The following is a 19,847-nucleotide window of genomic DNA, read 5'->3' as shown; positions in this document are numbered from 1 at the left end:
TTTGGTTTGGTTTGCTTTGGTTTTTTTTTTTTTTTTTTTTTTTTAATAATTTGTTTCGGTTTCTCTTGATCCTTAAAATGAATAGAGTTTCATTGGTATATTTATATTCCCCGCAGGGTATGGGGAATCTCATCATTTTATGCAAAAATTGTCGAAGCAATTGAAATATTTTCGCTCATGGATGTTGATTCATATAATCGGCGCCGATTATATGACACGGTTCATCATCTTAGTTTTTCAGAGAAGTAAACCATTATTGCAAGAGGTCTATCAAAGCAATTAACTAAATTCAAAAATAAATGGATGATAAGAAAATAACATTAATTGAGAAATGTCATTGAATACGTGCGGAAACACTTAGTCAAAAATAGTTCTAAATCGTTTGACAATATATATTAAAGATTCATAAGAGTCTAATGTTGAACTCTGCTAAACTCTTATGTCCCATCCCAACTTTCTATGACTTCACAGTACTCATAACCTGAAAATGAAACAAAAAGGGGTATGCCGAAATGCTTATTTAGGAAGAAATTAAAATCCTTAACCATGCATGCATGAAAACGGTTTGGTTAAATTCATTTTCTTCAAAATGATTTGGGCTTAATTACTAAAACAACTTTTTAAGTCCAAAAACTAGACGTATAGATCAAAGCGTGGTTGAAGCAAGTTCTTAACAAAAATAATTCAGAACCTTTACTTTTCCTCAACTCAAATGGCTCATTTTTTGTGTGAAACTATGCAATTTTTACACTAATTGTTACGAATGACTATATATATATATATATATATATATATAAAATTTGTTATGTTTCGGTATGATTTGGGTGTAGAAATAGAACTCTAAAGTTTTTGACTTTATTGCAAAATAATGATATGGGCTACACGCGTCGTCGCCTCTTTTGGTCTTCATCGGTAGATTTGTTCTTCCCTTGCTCTAATACTGAATCTCTAGAACAAGTGTCCCTGTTGACTTATGGGGTGTTAGAATATACGGTACACACTACCCTATAAATAGGGATCACTTTTGTATTATAGACAAATCAAGTCAATGAGCACAATGTAACCCTTAGGGGTATTCCGAGTGGTGGACGTAGGTGTTTAACACCGAACCACCCGTAAAGTTCTTTGTGTTCATTTTTTTATATTGCTTCCGCTATCATTTCTGCATCATCAATATTTTAACATGGTATCAGAGTCAAAAGTCCTGGGATCGAACCTTGACTCTGTCAATTCACCCTCCATTTAAATTAAATATTCCACATGTTGGACCTCACCTATTAAAGGGGAGTTTGATCCCACATGTGAGAAAAAATGTTAATCTAATTAATGATTAAGTGATTAAATTTACCTCTTCCTATCAGTTTAAGTTTTTAGGACAACTGATGATTTAACATGGAGATTTTCAAATGTCATATATATATATATATATATATATATATATATATATATGCGTCCACCACTGGGCACATCCAGATACGACAAATATCATGGTGGCGGTGATCTTCTTCGGTGGCTTTGGTCCGACCATCTATAGTGCTATTCTCTCTCTTCCTGCAATTACAATAGGTGTCTTTCATTCATGGTTGTGTCTCAGAAACTGTCAATTCAGGTATTGGGTCCGGTCATATGTTCGTTATCGATTTTTTAGCTTTATTTATATATGCACCCACAAGGAGGGCCACAACCCCCTATTCTTGCATTTCTTTTTTCTGTATTAAATAAAATTTTTTTTTATTATTATTATTAGAAAAAAGAAAAAAAGAAAATGAGGAATCTAGGGTTGGGGCCCTTGGCTGGGGGGACGGTAGGGTAGGAGCGGGCAGTGGCGTCCAGCTCAGTGGTGGATATTCTTTTTAAGATCTGTGACCAATATTCCGGATCGAATTAGGGCTCGATTCTTTGCAGGTCCCATCTGTCTCTGATACGTACGGAAGAATCAAGGCACACTCGGAACTTTCCCGAGCCTGGGGACCCCACCTCAGAGGCAGACTGTCACCATTCAGGTTCGCTGGATTTAAAACTTGTCAAGATCCTGATGGTCCACCTCAGCCTTTAAGGCTGGCTGGATTTTTTTTACTTGTCAATTAATATCCTGTTAACCCATTCATTTCCAGACTCTTCTCGGAGCCCCGCGAATTCCATTCGATCACTTATATATATATTCACCACCCTTTTATTAATTAATCAACCAATTAAGTGAATGAAATGAAACATCAAATATAATATTCATGCTATAATTAAAAACCAAGGAAATATTATAACATCATTTTCCCCTATTAATTTTTGTGATTTCCGTGGCCATGCATGAAAGTAATGTTAATCAAAGAAATTGGAGAGTTCAAAAAAGAAAAAACAATGAAACTCATGCGCTATATCCTACCATTTCAATTAAATATTTAACGTTATTTAAACAAAAGACTCTCTATAGATCTCTCTCTCTTGTGTATATATATTTCAATGCTTTGGAATGTTCTCTCATAACATGTTGTATATGTACGTTGTAAACCCAAGCATGTGTTACACGTCCAGGAAGCGTTTATCCGGACGAGAAAACATGATGAAAATCCGGTCCCAGAAGAAGCACATGAATACAGGCCAAAAGGTCTGTGTCAAAATGACAAGATTAGCTGTCCTGAATTTGTAAGGGCCAAGAAGGAGAATCCCACACGTTTTAATTGGTCATTGTCTGCATCATCATTTTTCCACTTTCCTCCATCGCATGCTGTAGCTACCATCCCAGAAAGCTTGCTCGCTACCAGGCTTTTTAGCGTACTTGTATGATTTTGTTTTGCTCTTTATTTTTAGGAAATGGCATCCTTTCAACGTCCAAAATCATGCATGGGAGGAATGCAAAGTACGTACTGCGACCACGCCAACGTGTCGAGTATTCAACGTTCCTCCTCGCACAATGTTCGACTCATCCCTCATATCAGTTCCTTCGGAGGTGTCAATCTATCACTAGGAGATCTTCTGAAAGATACTCTGATTTTCAATTATTTGGGGCAGGTGTCGCTGCCTACATGCTCTTGGGTACGATGAAGTTAATCATCAATTTTATAATGTATCGATCCTTTCAATATATTATATTATATATTAATTTATTCTAATTATATTATTTATGAATTATGATCATGACATGCATTGCATCGATCATATGAATTAGAATCTTATCTTCACTTTATCTTTTCTTAAAGTGAATATATATATATATTAAGTTGGAGAAATTGACATGTATGTACATGTTAGTTCAATAGATTGAACTTAAGGAAATTATTCCAAATTAATTTAAAGAAAAACTTTATCCATACGTATTGATGTTTGGACATTAATTGTAAGACTGTTACAAAGTTTTGAACCATAGAATCCAAGTAAATTGTACGAATAAAACTCGTCTGATCTTTCTCATCAGAGGAAGAGATTGGAAACTGGATCGATCATGGGATCAAGCATGCTTGATTTTGTGCAATAAAAAAGGCCAGTCAGATAGTGGTTAATTAATAATGTGTAACATATTTTAGATTCAAACATTTTGCCAAGAGGCACAATGAAATGCCCATTTATTGATTAATTACCCGAAACACTGAATTTTGATCTCCAACTATTTGCTTTTCAAATCGTTAGTAATTTGGATATATAGTACATTGTGAGAGAGTCCATATGAAACACACTTGTCCAAATCAATTTTAAATTACTTAGCCACCTATTCAAGCATGAGAGTTTTCTATAAGCTCTCTCGATCACATATGCCGACAACTTGGGCAAAATAAAAAATATATTATAATAATTGTCGGTGGACAGTGCTCATAAGTCACTATATATAGACGTGAGTAAAAAACCTTCCTCGAACGGCAATGGCACACAGAAATCTATATTCATGCACGGCTCTACGAACATGTCTTCAAGAAGGACTACATACAGTGAAAAGAAATGCATCACCCATTCCCAATTTCCAGAAAATTAGGCAATCATGTGTCGGCCGGAGTAGGCCACTAGGACTTAAGCCTAGATAGAAAACATATACAAGATCATCGATGGGTGCGTGTTTGTCTGTATGATAACTTTTTTTAAGAGGTGTTTTCTTTGGTTGAAAAAGTATTTTAACGTGACACAAAGATAAAAGATATTTTGAGTCCTTTTATTTTTTTATTTTTTTATTTTTTTATTGTTTGTTATTGTTTTATATATTAAAAAAAGAAAAGAAAAAAAGAAGTGGATTAGCAAACACGTCACCGATATTATTTCTGAAATTCATGACAGGAATTATGCATGGTCTACGAGCAAAGTTGAGGCTATAGATTTGCAATATTGTACAGAGAAAAGAAACAAATATCAGGAATTATGCATGGTCTAAGAGCAAAGTTGAGGCTATATATAGATTTGCAATATATTAATATGCCCAAGGTTTTGTTCACAAGTAACGTGTGATTATTACTCTCAACTAGTAATTTAATATGGTATCAGAGTCAAAGGTCATGAGATCAAACATTGACTCCGTCAAATCACCTCATATTTAAATTAAATATTTCACGTGCTGGGACTCACCTATTAAAAGAGAGTTGAAAGTTTGAGCCCTTACGTGAGGATGAGTGTTAAAATAATGATTAAATGATTAAATTGATAAGAGGAATTTAACATGTTATTATTTAATAAAATAAAATAAAATAAAGAAAGTGGATTAGCAAACACGTCAACCGATATTATTTCTGAAATTCACAGCAAGAATTATGCATGGTCTATGGGCAAAGTTGAAGCTATAGATTTGCAATAATATTGTACGGCGCCAGAGAAAAGAAACAAAGTTCAGGATCTATATATATATATATAGTCTCCAAGAGGTAACTTAATCGACAGTAAACTACGCTTCATGGAACGGAGATCACTAGTTCGAATCTCCATCTCTCTTCCCTTGTGTAGAAATGTCGACATATATATATGAAATGCATAAACGAGAAGAAAGCGAGAGAAAGAGAGGGCTGAGCTAGGTAGGACGTCGCTATGGTGGTGGTGGTGTAATTGGAAGCCCTAGCTAGCTAGGACCATGCATGCACACATGTACGTGGCACTTGCACTGCTTATTAATAATTACCTAAAGGGCAAAAAAAAGAAAAATCGTGTCTCACATGGTGCATATATAGTTTGCAACATCGATCCAGTCAGCATGCAGCAAAGAAGATATATAACAAGGACGCCCTCATGAATTTTCTTTCTTTTTTCTTTTTTTGGATTTTATTAATATAATATAATCGTCACACACTACGTCTTTGATCGACAAAGATGATGACTTCATCCATATAAACACTAAAACACCGACAAACCAATGCAAAGCCTCAAAAAATTGTATATAGGATTCTTGGGGGAGGGATATTTCATGTAACCACAAAACTTCAAAAACGTCTACATCCCGTCGTAAGTTTGGCTGAGTGCATGGTTAAGACAAAGTACTCTTATCATCTTTGATAAAGCGGAAATTCATAATTAATTAACTGCTTCTTCGTGAACAAGTTCAAAGGAAAAAGGCTAAGAGTTTTTGCTGAGTAAGCCGGCCAAAAATCTTTGATGCCTACGTTAGTAAGATTAATCTTAAGATATGATAGGCTCTTTTAGTCAGAGTCGTTAGTACTTTGTAGATATATGTGTTGTGTATTGGTAGGGGTTTTACCTTTAATTCTTGTTATATCTCAATCTTGAAACAGTCATTTTGCGGGGTTGCTTACCGAGTACTCGACTAAGGGGTGTCCTTGCTCTTACGCCTTAAATGTCTCAACATATACTTCTTCGACGGGAGAGATGATTAGGGAGATATTTAATATGTTGTATTGATAGTGGGAATAATGAAGAATGACATTAATGTGATGAACTTCTATAGATCATGCTGATGTGATAGTTGCTTTTTTCCTAACTTGATAATGGGGGGAATCGTGTGTTACATAACTATCGTCCTTGTTAGGTGCAACCATTGGAGGGGGTTGAGAAGCCTAGCTGGGCCTGAGGCCCAACAAATTTGATCAGAGCCCATCAATCATCATCATATTATAAGAGCATATAAAGACATGGACATGAACAACATTCCTAGTCGCATGAGTTTTTTCCTATTTTGGTGTGTTCCTAAAATAAAATTGTAATATTGACCAACTTGCTTATATGGCCATGAAGATGAGGCAAAATATCTTTAAAGCAGAAAATCTTGCTTGCTTAATTTTAGTAAAAGAAATATGTCGAAAAATGATGTCAAACACATCTCATATTCTCATATAGATAAATAGAGAGAGAGAGACGGGTATGTATGAGTAGCCGATGGATGCCGTACCACGGTAAGGAGGAGCGAAACGAAACAAAAATAAAGTAGAATCGAATATAAATAATATGAAAGCTTTGATTTTTTGACGTTTTTGGTAATGCATATGATTTGATGCTTACTTTATGTTCCAATATGCTTATCGCCTTAACAACTTTTATCCAAAATCTCCTCATCTTCTGTAGCTTTAAACAACACATGGCACATGCAGTGCAGGCATGCAGCAATCAGCATGCCACCATTGAATGCTCATTATTCATGATAAAAGCTCCCACAGCTTCCCAGCAGCAGCTGCAGCTGCATTGCAACTTGGTTTACTTTCTTTCTTTCAACAAAGCTTTTTAAAAAGCATACCAAAAATATCTGGGAAATAAATACTTTGGAATCTTCAATGTGCATGATGTTGATATATATATATATCTTAATCCAAAACTTTAAGCCATAAATAATAATTAAGTCATTAAATTGATTTATTTATTTAATTACATCAAAGTTCATGTACAACACATGTTTTACAGCCAAATTTCTCACATCAAGAAAGATATTTGACTATGAAAAGGAGGTGAAAAAGGAGGGGAAAAAGAAGGGATAAGAAAAGAAAGATTACTTTATTTTTTATTATTTTGTAACATACGGCAGCAGAAAGTGAGGCTCAGAGGACATTAAATTCGACCAATCAATAAAGAGAAAAAGATGTTGGTATAGCTGTTTCACATTAGTAGCCAAAAAATTGTGGCTGTGAGCGCAGAAAGAGTGTGATATCCGTATCAATCAACCAATGAGGTGATCTTCAAAGGAACCGATGCAAGTGATCAATCTGCTATTTCACCGTTCCAGCTGGAGGATCTCCGAAAGTGTGTGAATTATTGGTTAGTGTTCAAGTATTTTGGAATCTAATTTAACAAACAGACAAAAGCCAAGACGGTGACACATTACTTGCATCCACCATTATATTCCCATCAATGGGTGGATAGATTATATAGTAGGCGGTCAAAATCTACCGATAATTAATCTTGATACATTCATTGGCTGCACGCTAAATGTTCGATTTAAAAAGAACCGTAGAAAAGAATAAAAAAAAAAAAGTCAGAGAGAATCGCTGAAGAACTACCGACAACCATCTCCGATACTTAAGTCGGTGAGATAATAAAAGAAAAATGGCTGAAAGACCACACCTTGGTAGTAAGTGCTTTTTTTTTTTTTTTAATTTAATTTTTTTAAGGCCATGAGGCTCCACTAAGTATGGTCCATCTTCCCGCTTATTGGTTTTAAATGTGGGCGGTTTCTCCCCCTGGTATCAGAAGATAATATATAACATAGTCCATATAAAGCAATTGAATCGTGCGAAGGGGATTTCAAATGGCTGTTCCTAGTGGGGGACGTGTAGCCCATCGTGACAGGGCTAATTATGCGTCGAACCCCGTCAACTTTTGTAGCCCGATGGGCTTTGGGTCAACAGATGATAATTGAAGGAATGGCTTTACCGTTGACTAGGCCCTTCGATAACTAGGCACTCCAATTGCCCTCCAATTCCCATGAGTGACTTCAGGTAAAGACATTGTAACACCTTGTCATCCTTTTATTGAGTAGATCTAGCTTTTCCCTCGACCTCTATTTTTTGGTTATGGGTCCAGGTTGTTATGTGGGTCCATAGCCGAAGAGCTCTTCAGCCCAGGAACCCGCGGAATTTGTTTGGTGGGTTTTAATCATTTGAAATCTTGTCCTTGCTAGTGTCTTTAACTTGTCTGCTAGCGTATGGGCGCCCAAATGATGAGTAATAGTTCTGGATCTCAAGTTGGACCCACAGGCGTGACTCTAAAAAATTATTTGCATTTAAAGCATGACTAATTAAGTCACTTTATTTTATTTGTATTTGTGTTAAAAGTTAATATGTGATGATTAGCAACAACTGTACATAAGATCTAGCTTAATAACAGCATTAGTTTAATCAATGATCAAGGTTGAACCTCAAAGTTCACTTAATTTTAAAAACTTTTAATAAGAGAAAATAAAGAAAAATTTTAAGAGATTCAATCTTAACCATTAATTAAACTATATCATACATGCTGTTAAGCCGGATTCCTGTCGTAATGATAAACTTGGCCCAGAAATTACATCCGAAAGAGCCAAAACATTTGACAAAAAATTGCTAGAAGAAAAAAAAAAAAAAAAAAAAAAAACCGCTGTTACCCACACAAACACAACATGGGCTTTTGGATCCAAGCAAAAGCCCATATACAATCAATCAGCGTCAACACAAGCGATGTGGATCCGTCCCTTGAAGCACAAGGCTCGGTTCATTACTAGGTGGCAAATGATAGCAGCAAGTTGTAAATGTACATCAATTCTCAAAGAACATAATAATAATAATAATAATCGTGATTTGATACAATCTCTAACAAACTTACGTGACACTTCACATAAATGACACTTGGGACAACATGAGTGAAAAAATCACGCAACAAAATTTTATAAGTGACATATGAACCGTGACCTTAATTTGTAAAAGACATGTAATACTAATAACAGTCTTTCAATTTCCACATCTAAACTCTTATCAGAGGCAAATCTAAGTGACATAATGAAATACAAAAAAGAATATTTATATAATTAAATGATATTTAATTTGAGATACGGCTTGAGTTGAATTGTAATCAACAAAGATCAATGAGAGCCCACCGGGCAGCAGGCAGAACAAAATACCACCCAGTGGCTGGCGGAACAGTAAGTTTAAATCTCTAAATGTGTTCTAACTGACTGCACTCCTTGGATGTTTCATTAGGCACTACACCCGGTTAAATGCAAACTGACCTCTTATGCCTTCTGACCAAATGAATTTTCAAGAATTGGGACCCCCGGTCCATATATCAAACGGCAGCGCTCACTGAACGAACCCACCAGGCGAGAGACCACCTCCTTGAAGAACATGGATGCAACCTAACAACCAGAAAGTCTGTCAGAATTAGAATGCTTCTAGATGGTCTTCATCACAATACAGAAGTCCTGTTCAAAGTCTGTCCAAGAAAAAAAAAAACAAACAAATAATATATATGACCATTCTGAACCATAAGTTTGCAATTGAAATGAGGTCCGTATTGATCCAGCATCACCGCAACTGACAGCCATGTAGATAAGGCCCAAGATGAGAGTTACAATCTTTCAATTTTTATGTAGCAAACATAAGAAGAAATAAAACGTAATCAAGAAGTACAGTTATTACTTAAACAGTAGGATTCAGAAACTGGTTGGGAATAATGATTATGTACTTCAGGTAAGTAATGTCAAAACATGTAAAGACTCTCCCTCTCTCTAGCATTAATCTACTTCACATGATTCCAGTAAACTATTCCTAGTTCAGAATCTAAAATACAGAAGTTGCTAATCAAAATTGTAAATGCAAGCAACAAAAGAAACCGCATAATGTATCAATAAGAGAATACATACAACTAATTTTCGCTCTCTGTGACCATTATGATAACAATTCCAAAAAACTCTTAGCTGCATATTTGGACGCAATGGAACACCTATACTGTCATTAGGTCCATCAGATGATGCAACTCAACTGAGTTTTCACGTGTGTTTCATTTTCATAACTATTAGGTTAAATGTAGACTTATCCAAAAAAAGAGAAAAATAAAAAGGGATAAATGTGAACTAACAGAATAGAGTGTTAAACTAATGAAAAGATGCCTCACCTATGCAAGTTTAAGGTAAGAAATCAGCAGTTAAAAATGTCAACCAAGAGATACCAAAAAGCAACTCCAAAGAATAGGCTTATTTGTTACGGAGGAATACATCAGAAATAATACAACTAAAAGAATTTGAGTATGCTAGATAAAGTGGAGAATTGCATTTAAAACATTATACAATTGGTGCATTCTGATGAGCCCACAAAGAAATGAAAAACTCTTGATTGATTTGAAATTGAAAAATAACTCATAGGATGGAGAGCAGAACCACAGTACAAAGAGAACTGATTTTCTTCCACCCACACTGACCAACTCTCATTATTTTTAAAGACAATCATTACACCCCACGACTTAGTTTCCTAACCACAAAAACTTCCCACTAACCAACAAGCTCACCACATGCAAGACAACCAAAGCATCCTACTCACTCAAACACCCATTAAACCCACTCTAGCCATTACAAGTTTTCACACCACACGGCACTACACTACCCATGTGGCACAACACATACACGACACTCTTCCACACACCAAAAATAACCGCCTACCTCCCTGTTTTTTTTTTCTTGTCCCACAACAAACAAACCCCGGCCCTAGTGCTCTATTCTACCTTGTGTCACAGAGTGCAAAGCTGAGGACTCCCGCTTTCCTATTTTTCCAGGCCAAATATAAACCTAAAAAATTAAAAGGGGAAGCTTTTTAGATGAATATAGCACCCACCATGCAACAAGTCATACAAAGAGTATGGCCAAATAACACAAAAAAAAAAAAAAAAAAAAGGAAAGAAAGAGCAAGAAGTAGCCATAGTTGAAGTTCATAGTTGATAGAGGAAACTAATTGGTACAAGCAACTGGAACGTAAGTAACAGACTTGGAAAGAACCTAGCCTTGGAACAGACAAACCCAGGTTTCAATGTCAGGATCATGTCTAAAACTTTTCTAAGTTTTGGAGCAGGGGAGTGCTATGTCCAGATAAAGAGTATAGGTTATGGAATTTCAGAAATGGCTGTTTGACCGTGTCTGAATCAGAATTTCCTAGACATATAGCCAATCAGAAACAGATCCTCACATGTCAAGCCAGACAGGTAGGACCAAGAAATGGGGGAGGGGTCTGGGGGTGGGGGAGGAGGAAGGGAAATTGTAGAATTCACCTCAAGGTTATTGCACAAATATTGGTCATAAGAAGAGAGCGAAGGCAACTGAAGATGGATGAGATGATAATATAGAGGTTGGCCATTGAACTTGGTACAGATTTTGGTGCTCAAATGGAACTGGAGAGACGCCAACAATTGTAATATTTTCTTTTTCATTTTATCTTCTTTAGACAGCGGTGGCAGCACACATTGGTGGAGCATGCCAAGCTGCCCATTGCTGCAGGGTGACCACAGAGGTAATGGTAAGAAAGAGGTTAGTTCAAGAAATTTCAGCAAAGGTACGGCTTCTTTTTCCCTTTTTTTTTGGCTCAAATAAAGGGAAGTGGCAATTTTCCCCACCCCTCCGGCCTTGATCTGCCCCAAATGAGATGGATTTTCCCTGCCCCATCGAGGAGAAAGGTAGTTATGGGGTTTTTCAGTAATCTCTCTGGCCACACTTCCTTTGCTAACTTGATATTAGGTCTCATCTTCCTCAAACCATAGAAGCTTTTGACAAACATCCACTAAATCCTTATCAATTAAACCCATGAACATGGAAAAAAAAAAACCCAAAAAAACAAACAAAAAAGAACCCAAACCTTGGGCCAAGTTGTGGGTGGAGACAGACCAAACACACATGTTAAGTTCATCTTCAAGAATTATTAAAGCTCTACTCACAGTTGTTGCTGTTGCCGTTCTTTAGTATGGCTGAGACAGTCCAACAGGTGACAGTCTGCACACGCCATTTTTGGATAAATACATGGCCAGAAGAGGCAATTGAGAATGAAAAGTGAGATTGTCATTGGGAATTCTAAAGGGACTTAAAGTTTAGGCTGAGTACAGGAGGTGATACTCTGGTTGTCAGGTTGTGGGTTATGACAGGTGAGCGATTGGAGGTATGGGTATTTGATGGTCAGATCAGCAGATCGAGTGGGTGTGGGGATCTTTGAACTACAACCAGCCCCCACCCAATAAAAAAAGGAAAAGAAAAAGAGAAGGTTGTTAGCTACAACTATCATCTCAATGTTATTTCCTCCCTGAAGATGTCAATTTCCAAAGAGTACATAAAAATATAACGACAACTAAAGTCCTCAATAAACATGATATTAATGTTGACAAAATTAGGAAGATGATGTATTCAAGAATGGACTAGAGGAAAATCACCTGTCGGTAAAGTGGTGACTGGAACTTAAAATCCACCAGAAAATGAAGGTTGCAAGTTCCAGGAACTGGTCCCGGATTGAACTCCCATATGTTTATCAGGTGGTCAAACAGGGTACTATCCTTTGCAGTAGTCTGAAAAAACATAAAATAAATGAAAATTTCATCAACAGGCCCACTAGAAAAGAAAAACACCATATGAAAATAAAAACCATTTTGACGACCAAGGATGTAAAGAAACCAAATCATGATAAGCATCCAATTAAACAGATGCAAATATAAAAGAACTAACCAATGCATTTTTAACACTCCAGTACACCTCCTAAAGGCTCACAGACATGCATGGCAGCCAACAACTACTCCTTTTATAACTGATACAAAGGGTAAACAAAAGCTCTAATAAGTATTAAGGTAGTCAGCAGGTCATAACAACTAGAAGTGTAAACCCAAAGCACAGAACGCATAAGATGTTGATGCGTGAACACATAAATTTGCATGTCGCTGCTTGAATTAATTTGTGTCAACTAGAAATATGGTGCTTTTCTTTTGGCTCATAGACTCCAAAAGCCAAAAAGTCATGACTTAATCGAAACAAATAGAGCTCTACTAGCATTTTCTAATTTGTGATTAGTATGATTCTCTACACAACACCAAGAGTTCATCCAAATCTGCCTCAAGTCAACCTAAGACTAATTCTTATACTCATTTAGAGCCATTTTGTCTACCCCCAATCGTGTCCATCACATTAGTCAACAGTATAAAAGTCTTATAAGTCCCAAAGATATTCTTTCTTACAAACTCTTGGATCATAAAAAAGCTATAATACTACTTGTTATACAATATATTTTCCATCGAAAGAAAAGGGCAAAGACTATTTTTATAACCACCACAAAAACAGAAAGGAAGTCGGTTACCTTTAGAAACTTTGGCCTGTTCAATTCTACATGGGAAATGTAACTTTCAACAAGAAATTTGAAACCAATCTCCAGTTCAGCATCAAAAGATCCATCTGGATAGTGTTTAAGTATCTCAGATCGCTGACACCATGGGACAAAACCATGATACAAGTCAACAGCTGCAACTACATCAAACAATTGCTCTGGCGAATACCTAAATGAACAATATTTCAATCAGCTGAAGTCTCCATCACTAGAAATCAGAAGGGTCCAAATAACAATGTAATGCAACCATGAGACATCATATTCAATTAATATGTTTCTCCATGACCAAGGATGAAATTCAAATAATAAGCCAGCCAAAATCTAATATTCATTATGAAACACTGAAACTTGCAAATGAAGTGAGCTCATGTGACCAAGGATCAAGGGTTAATATGTCATGAGTGACTATGCATCTCGTTGGGGAAATTAATACCTGGGAAGCCTTCCCGTAAGACCTTAACATTACAGGCTGATCACCACTTAACCTAAAAGCTTAAGCATATGAAATTTGGGTCTAGTGATATTTTATTAATCACTTACACTATTTGACTATTATCCAATGTGAAACTTCAAATCTAACACTCACACATGTATTCTCCAACATATCTCAACTAACAAAAAAATTAGTAACATAGTAAACTAAGAATGGCAGTTATGATTAACCAAGAAACTACGAGTTTGTTTAGCAACGCCTTTTGCTTTCGACCAAAAAGCAAAAGCATTAACAAACAACTCAAATCACAAAATACTCAAAACAAATTTCACCTTTATATCATATCCAAAAAAAAAAAAACCACCCTCTTAAAATTTTTTGCCAATCGAACTTGCTTCTTTTTACTAGCAACTAACAGCATAGCTCATCCAATCACCATCCTCTACATTTCAAGTAGATGAACATTTTATGATTATTCATATTAGATTTCATAGGTCTAATGGTGTATATGTTGCAATAAAACAAAATAACTAGCAATCATGCACAAAGTTGGGTGTAACAAAACAAAATATGGACCACCTCGTCCATTCAAAATGTGATGCTACTAAGATGCTTAAATCCTTAAAATTGCATCATATTGGCACAAAACCAACAAAACAGAAAGGCATTCAACGAAATTACCCCAACACACGCTTCTCCTCATAAAGCTTGGACAGGACTCCACCCTCGTCACCATCTCCGCAACCGAGAAACCGCCTCGTTTGAACAGTATGACCATTATCAAACAACCTCCGGGACCAAAGCTTAGGATCCTTGTCCGAATATTGGGCCGACGGGACAATACCGCTAAAGCAACGAATGGGATCAAGTTTCTGCATCTGCCTGGTGTTCTTGACGGACCTAATCAAATCTATGGTGCCGTTTTTACGAGATGTTACGGACCGTACCGCCTTCGAGGTGGTCGAAATGAATGGCGGCATCGAAAATTTTGCCAAAATCTTGGAAAGCCCCGAAGAAAACTGCAAACAATCAAAGTAGTGTGAATTTTATGCAATCGAAAGTACTTTTGAATTTTATGAAACACAATAACCAACCTGGAATATCTCGGACTGGAATTACGGTTGAAATTGTGTATCGAAGACTTCGACAGTGAAGCAAAATCGGAGGATATTCGTGTTGGCCTTCTTATACATGACTTTACTGCCTAGTATATTTTTAAGAGAAAGTGGAAGGATTGTTTGGATTTTGGAAAATACAGCTTTAAAGCAGGAAAAAATAAATAAATAAAATCTTAAGCTTTTTCTAAAAGTTTGTTCGGGTCCTTTTATGGGTGCAAAGGCGGTTACGGTTAGCGGTTAATGACAATAACCGTTAACCGTTACCGCCTTAGCAGTTAGTAGATTTCACTAACCGCAACAGCGGTTAGCGAAATAGATAACCGCCCGCTAACCGCTTTTTTAAAATTGAGCTTTTTTTTGGGCTTTCTTTATGGCTTTTTGGGCTTTTTTTTTTCTTGTATTTTTAATATCTTCTTAGGTCCAATTGCTATAAAAAGAGTCCATATAATATCTTCAGGTGTAAAACGACGTAGTTTTGCCTTCTATATAATTTTTTTAAAAAAAGGTTAAAGGATAAAACTATTAACTATCAATGATTCAATTTTAAAAAAATTGTTACAAATGGTTCAAAAAATTCAAAATTGTTCAAAAAATGGTTAATTTTCTTTCTTTTTTTTTTTTCAAAAAATGGTTAAATTTCTTTTTCTAAAAAATTTTCAAAAAATACATTAATACTTCAATTGTAATTATAAGTAACACATTGTTGAATCTAATGTCAATTACTTAATTTGATATTATATAATCATATAGTCTCATTAAATTATATCATATGATTCATATGATTAATTATTTAAATTCTTATCATATTTACTTATAATCTTTTTTTCTTCAAATTGAACTTAATATCTAATGGTAAATAGTAATGTTCAAACTCCTAAATCCTAAATTCCTAAAGTATCTAATAATACTTTAATTAAATTGTAGACTTGTAGTTATAAGTAATATATTGTTTAATCCAATTGAATCAATTGTGATTATCATTGTACATGAATCATATGATTAACTTGTAGACTTATGACTTATGAGTTATGTCATGTTATATATGTATTATTTATTATTATATAATCATATGATTTAATGATCAAGTCATCATGTGATATAATCATATTAATTACAGTGATAATATATAAATTACTAAAATTATAATGATAATATATTAATACTTAAATTGTGTTTATAAGTAACACATTGGTCATTGTTTAATCCAATGTCAATTATTTAATTTGATATTATAGGAATCATATCATCATTGTACATTAATAATATGATTCACTTGAAGTCTTGAATAAAGCATTTGAATTGTCATTGAATCATATGATTAAGTATGGATATTATACATTTATATTATTCATATGCATATGTAGACTTATATAGACTTATAAGTTTATAACATACATTGGAAATAAGTCTCTAGATATTTAATTATTGTATTAGTATGAATTGGTATACTTATAAGTTATGTCATATTATATATGTATAATTTGTTATTATATAATCAAATGATTTAATGATCAATCTCATGTGATATAATCATATAAATTATAGTGATAATATATTAATACTCAAATTGTGATTTAATGATCAAGTGATTATGTTATATGTATAAATATTTTTATAATTATAATTAAAAAAAATATATTATATAAAAATGCGGTTAGCGGTTACAGTTAGTAAACCCAATAACCACTAGGCGGTTATAGCGGTTAGGCGGTTAGCGGTTAATACGGTTAAGCGGTTAGAGCGGTTAACGGTTAGCGGGCGGTTAAAAAACCTCCCGCCTTTGCACCCTAGGTCCTTTTTTATAGTTTAAAAAGTCAAAAAATTGAATTTTTTTTTTTTAAAAAAAAAAAAAATCCGAAATTTTTTTATTAAATATATCGACAGTATCTTCCTCGCTCGACGTGGCAATTGTTTTTTTTGTTTGTTGATGTGGCAGTGCGACACATCAGGGAGTAGAGGCCGGGTGTAGGAGTACATGTTTGATATTTCTTTTAAACTAACTACAAAAAAATAATAACTGTAAGAGATATTCCAAACTCAAATTAGGTTGAGGTTTGGTGCAACTTGTAAGGAACCGTTCAAATTTGGTCGATGTCCCATTCTTTTTGGCTCCCTTTTTACATAAGAGGCAGAGGAGACGTGATTAATTTGACTACAAACACGAACCAAAACGAGCAAAACCACGTGCTTTTTTATCTAAACAAAAGAAAATCCCCGCGCTATTCTTATACTTTTACGTTTCAAACTTGTCGAGAATATTCTCATTGATCATTTGTGCCTCTCTGGAAGTAGGATTAAAGTTTCATGGTGGAAAACTTTTTTTATTTATTATTATTTAAACATTGATCAATAATAAGTATGAGATTTACAAGTTCCGTGCAATAAGCTTGTGCTCCCTGAGAGACAGTCCATTGCGGTTGATTAGGACAACTGTTGATTTGAACAAGTAATGCTAAAAATTATTCTTGTATTCTTTTTGTGTCACTCTAAAAATAATGTGACTTATAAAATCACCATTGAACTTATAATTAATCATTACTAAATTTGGATTAAATGGCAATTTTTAAACTACCTCATTCATGGAATGAGGCGAGGGAGACACAAAAGTGGGAAGGCTAAATCCCAAAATCCGCCAATGCTAAATCAAACACATAAATGGCATTTTATTTTTGTTAATCCATAGATTCAACAGGAATTCATTACAGAACATCCTAAAGAAATATTGAAAACATCTTTGAGCAGATAATCAGTATGCCTACATCTCATCTACACAGCTACTCCGATTTCCAGCACGGCCGAATTAAGTCATAGAATAGTTGCAGAATAGCAGTAGCATCGATGACATGGAGAGAAAAAAATGCAAAATAAAAAGATCTGTACAACATATTATTAGGCCAGAGTGACAGCATGTGCTCTCAAGTCTCACCTCATTTACACTCATGACTCATCCATATCTGTATGTAGCAGCAGTAATGCCACACCTCCTCTTGACAAAAACCGCTGAGAACAAATGGCAGGGAATCCTCGATGCCTCTCTTTTCTCTTCATCCTCATCCTCCTCCTAGCTTTTCTCTCTCGCTATCATACACGCGGGCGCACAGAATTTAAAGCCTAGCCTTCTGATTAGGTAGTCAGTCGTGTTTTCTGTCTGCCAGTCACCGGTGACATCGTTTCTCTAGCTGCAGAAATACAGTTCTTGGTAGCATCTTCGGCTGCGGAACACTCGTTAAGTGGAACAACCTTGAAGAGCAAGTGGGAGATGGACATCATCATTGAGATATATATGTCTATGCCCACATAATGTTTGCATGATCCTGAGCATGATGCAAGAATGCTAATGAACTAATTCAATAATATGCATTACCTGATCATTGCTAGAGGCATCGATTACTAAAGATTCCGTCTTTTTCGCATTGCACATTTGGCTTTCCTTTTCTCCTTCGACTTCGTCGTCAACAAAGTTCTGATCCGAAACCTCTGCAAAAGCTAAAGTAGTTTGAATCATTTTGGCATATAAATCTCTGTTGTATGAAAACATTTCTTTTTTATCTTTCCCTCCCAATTTTTAAATACCATTCACTCATGCCAACACAATTATCAAGCAAACAGCAAGCTGATTGAACCTGTGTCGCTGCCAACGAAATTGTGATGGCACGGATGAGAGTGAGACGCAGGAGTCTGCTTCAAATAACAAGTGGCTTGACTTGTGGATGCAGCATTTTTTCGGACATCTGCAAATGCTACAACGTCGGGTGTGCATCCAGGTCGAAAGTGCTGGATCCAAGGATTTGCCAGAAAACCATCAGACTCATCTTCTTTCTTTACCTGAAGATCTGCAGCTCTTTCAAAATTAATCCTCTGCCAGCTGCCATTTCGATGAACCTTGAACTGGGAAAAAGAAAAAAGATTGAGAAAAGCAGTGTCGGTTAAACCACAACTTATTCTAAAAGCTTAAGCTGATTGAAGAGAAATTTAATTATTTAATTTATTCTAATCCTTCCTTTCAAGTGTGGACTCAAAATCGCTCTTTAATCCTTCCTTTCAAGTGTGGACTCAAAATCGCTCTTAATAAGTGAGATCCAACATAGAAGGTGAACAGATCTTTGCTTTGATATTATATTAAATTACCGCTTATTCCAAGACATAAGTGCTTATGCCGACGAAAAATGATAAAATTTAATTATTTAAATTATATTATAACATATTTACTTTAGTAAGCACCCACACACAAAATATGGAAGAATTCACATCAAAGAGAGAAGGAGACAAAGTGGAACCTGGCCAGAAGGGGTAAGGGTGCTGAAATGCTTTTTCCTGGAAAATGTTGGATCTGACAAACGGCAAAAACCAAGCAAATCCATGGATTCATATAACTGGTTTACAAATGATGTTTCCATGGACTTGAGGTACAAGCTGTGCTTCTCATCTGTCCATTCTGTAGAATGAGATTCCGTCACCAGATTACCCTGAGATACAAAGAAACATTATGATCAAAGAGCTTTGAAAAAAGCTAAGCCAAGTGTTTCTTTCTTTAAAGAGATTTTTGGGAAAAGTATTAAGAAAGACAGCTTAATTTAATGGCCAAGAAAACAAAAAACAAAACTCAGCAACTATCTCATATGATTTCACATCTCTCCCTTTTCATTTTATTCACTTTATAACAAACAAGACCTGCATGCCCATATCTTTCTACGAATCCCAAATTAATCATCAGCAATAAAATAAACCCTGAAGATAGATTTAAAAAAATTGCTTACTTTGAAAGCTAAGAACACAGAATTTAATCAAGTTCTAAAGATATTATTAATCGAAGTATCTAAGAAATGCTAAGAAACAAGAAAAGTACCAAGCTGCTTGTCGTAGGCTCCTTTGTCTCGCATGAGACGGTCCCAGTTGCTGTACAAGAAGCTGGACGACGACTCCGAGCCGCTCTTGCTCTGGAACCCTCCATGTTCACCGTAGAAGCTACAAATAATTCAGAGAGAGAGAGACTGGGAAGATAAAAAGACGGAATGAATTTGGAGGCGGTGTTACAGTTGTCGATCGCTTTTACACGTGTCATGGGCCATGAAATTGCCA

The 19,847-nt window shown here is 35.4% G+C and overlaps 2 protein-coding genes across 5 annotated transcripts; both read right to left on the bottom strand.

The window, feature by feature from the left end:
- Positions 1 to 8,809: 8,809 nt before the first annotated feature.
- Positions 8,810 to 14,876, bottom strand: LOC132184325 (uncharacterized). Of its 3 annotated transcripts, XM_059597915.1 has the most exons (6): positions 14,745 to 14,876; positions 14,332 to 14,669; positions 13,191 to 13,386; positions 12,280 to 12,411; positions 11,794 to 11,848; positions 8,810 to 9,232 (listed from the first exon to the last, which is right to left on the bottom strand). In XM_059597915.1, exons 2-6 carry the CDS (start codon positions 14,628 to 14,630, stop codon positions 9,177 to 9,179), a joined length of 738 nt encoding a protein of 245 aa, XP_059453898.1. In that variant the 5' UTR covers positions 14,631 to 14,669; positions 14,745 to 14,876; the 3' UTR covers positions 8,810 to 9,176. The 3 variants fall into 3 exon arrangements, with proteins under 3 accessions (XP_059453898.1, XP_059453897.1, XP_059453899.1); XM_059597914.1 differs by lacking the exon at positions 11,794 to 11,848; XM_059597916.1 differs by lacking the exons at positions 8,810 to 9,232; positions 11,794 to 11,848 and adding an exon at positions 9,246 to 9,309.
- Positions 14,877 to 17,407: 2,531 nt separating this feature from the next.
- Positions 17,408 to 19,772, bottom strand: LOC132184427 (cold-regulated protein 27). 2 transcript variants are annotated; one of them, XM_059598056.1, is made up of 5 exons: positions 19,615 to 19,772; positions 19,046 to 19,234; positions 18,392 to 18,656; positions 18,133 to 18,254; positions 17,408 to 18,008 (listed from the first exon to the last, which is right to left on the bottom strand). In XM_059598056.1, the coding sequence occupies exons 1-5, from the start codon at positions 19,717 to 19,719 to the stop codon at positions 17,892 to 17,894; spliced, it is 798 nt and encodes a 265-aa protein (XP_059454039.1). In that variant the 5' UTR covers positions 19,720 to 19,772; the 3' UTR covers positions 17,408 to 17,891. The 2 variants fall into 2 exon arrangements, with proteins under 2 accessions (XP_059454039.1, XP_059454040.1); XM_059598057.1 differs by having other exon boundaries at positions 18,133 to 18,245.
- Positions 19,773 to 19,847: the final 75 nt, after the last annotated feature.

The sequence above is a fragment of the Corylus avellana genome, chromosome ca6 (assembly GCF_901000735.1).
Source record: "Corylus avellana chromosome ca6, CavTom2PMs-1.0".
Taxonomy (NCBI): Eukaryota; Viridiplantae; Streptophyta; class Magnoliopsida; order Fagales; family Betulaceae; genus Corylus; species Corylus avellana.
The sequence above is the reverse complement of the archived record's forward strand: the minus strand, read 5'-3'. Positions and strand labels throughout refer to the sequence as shown.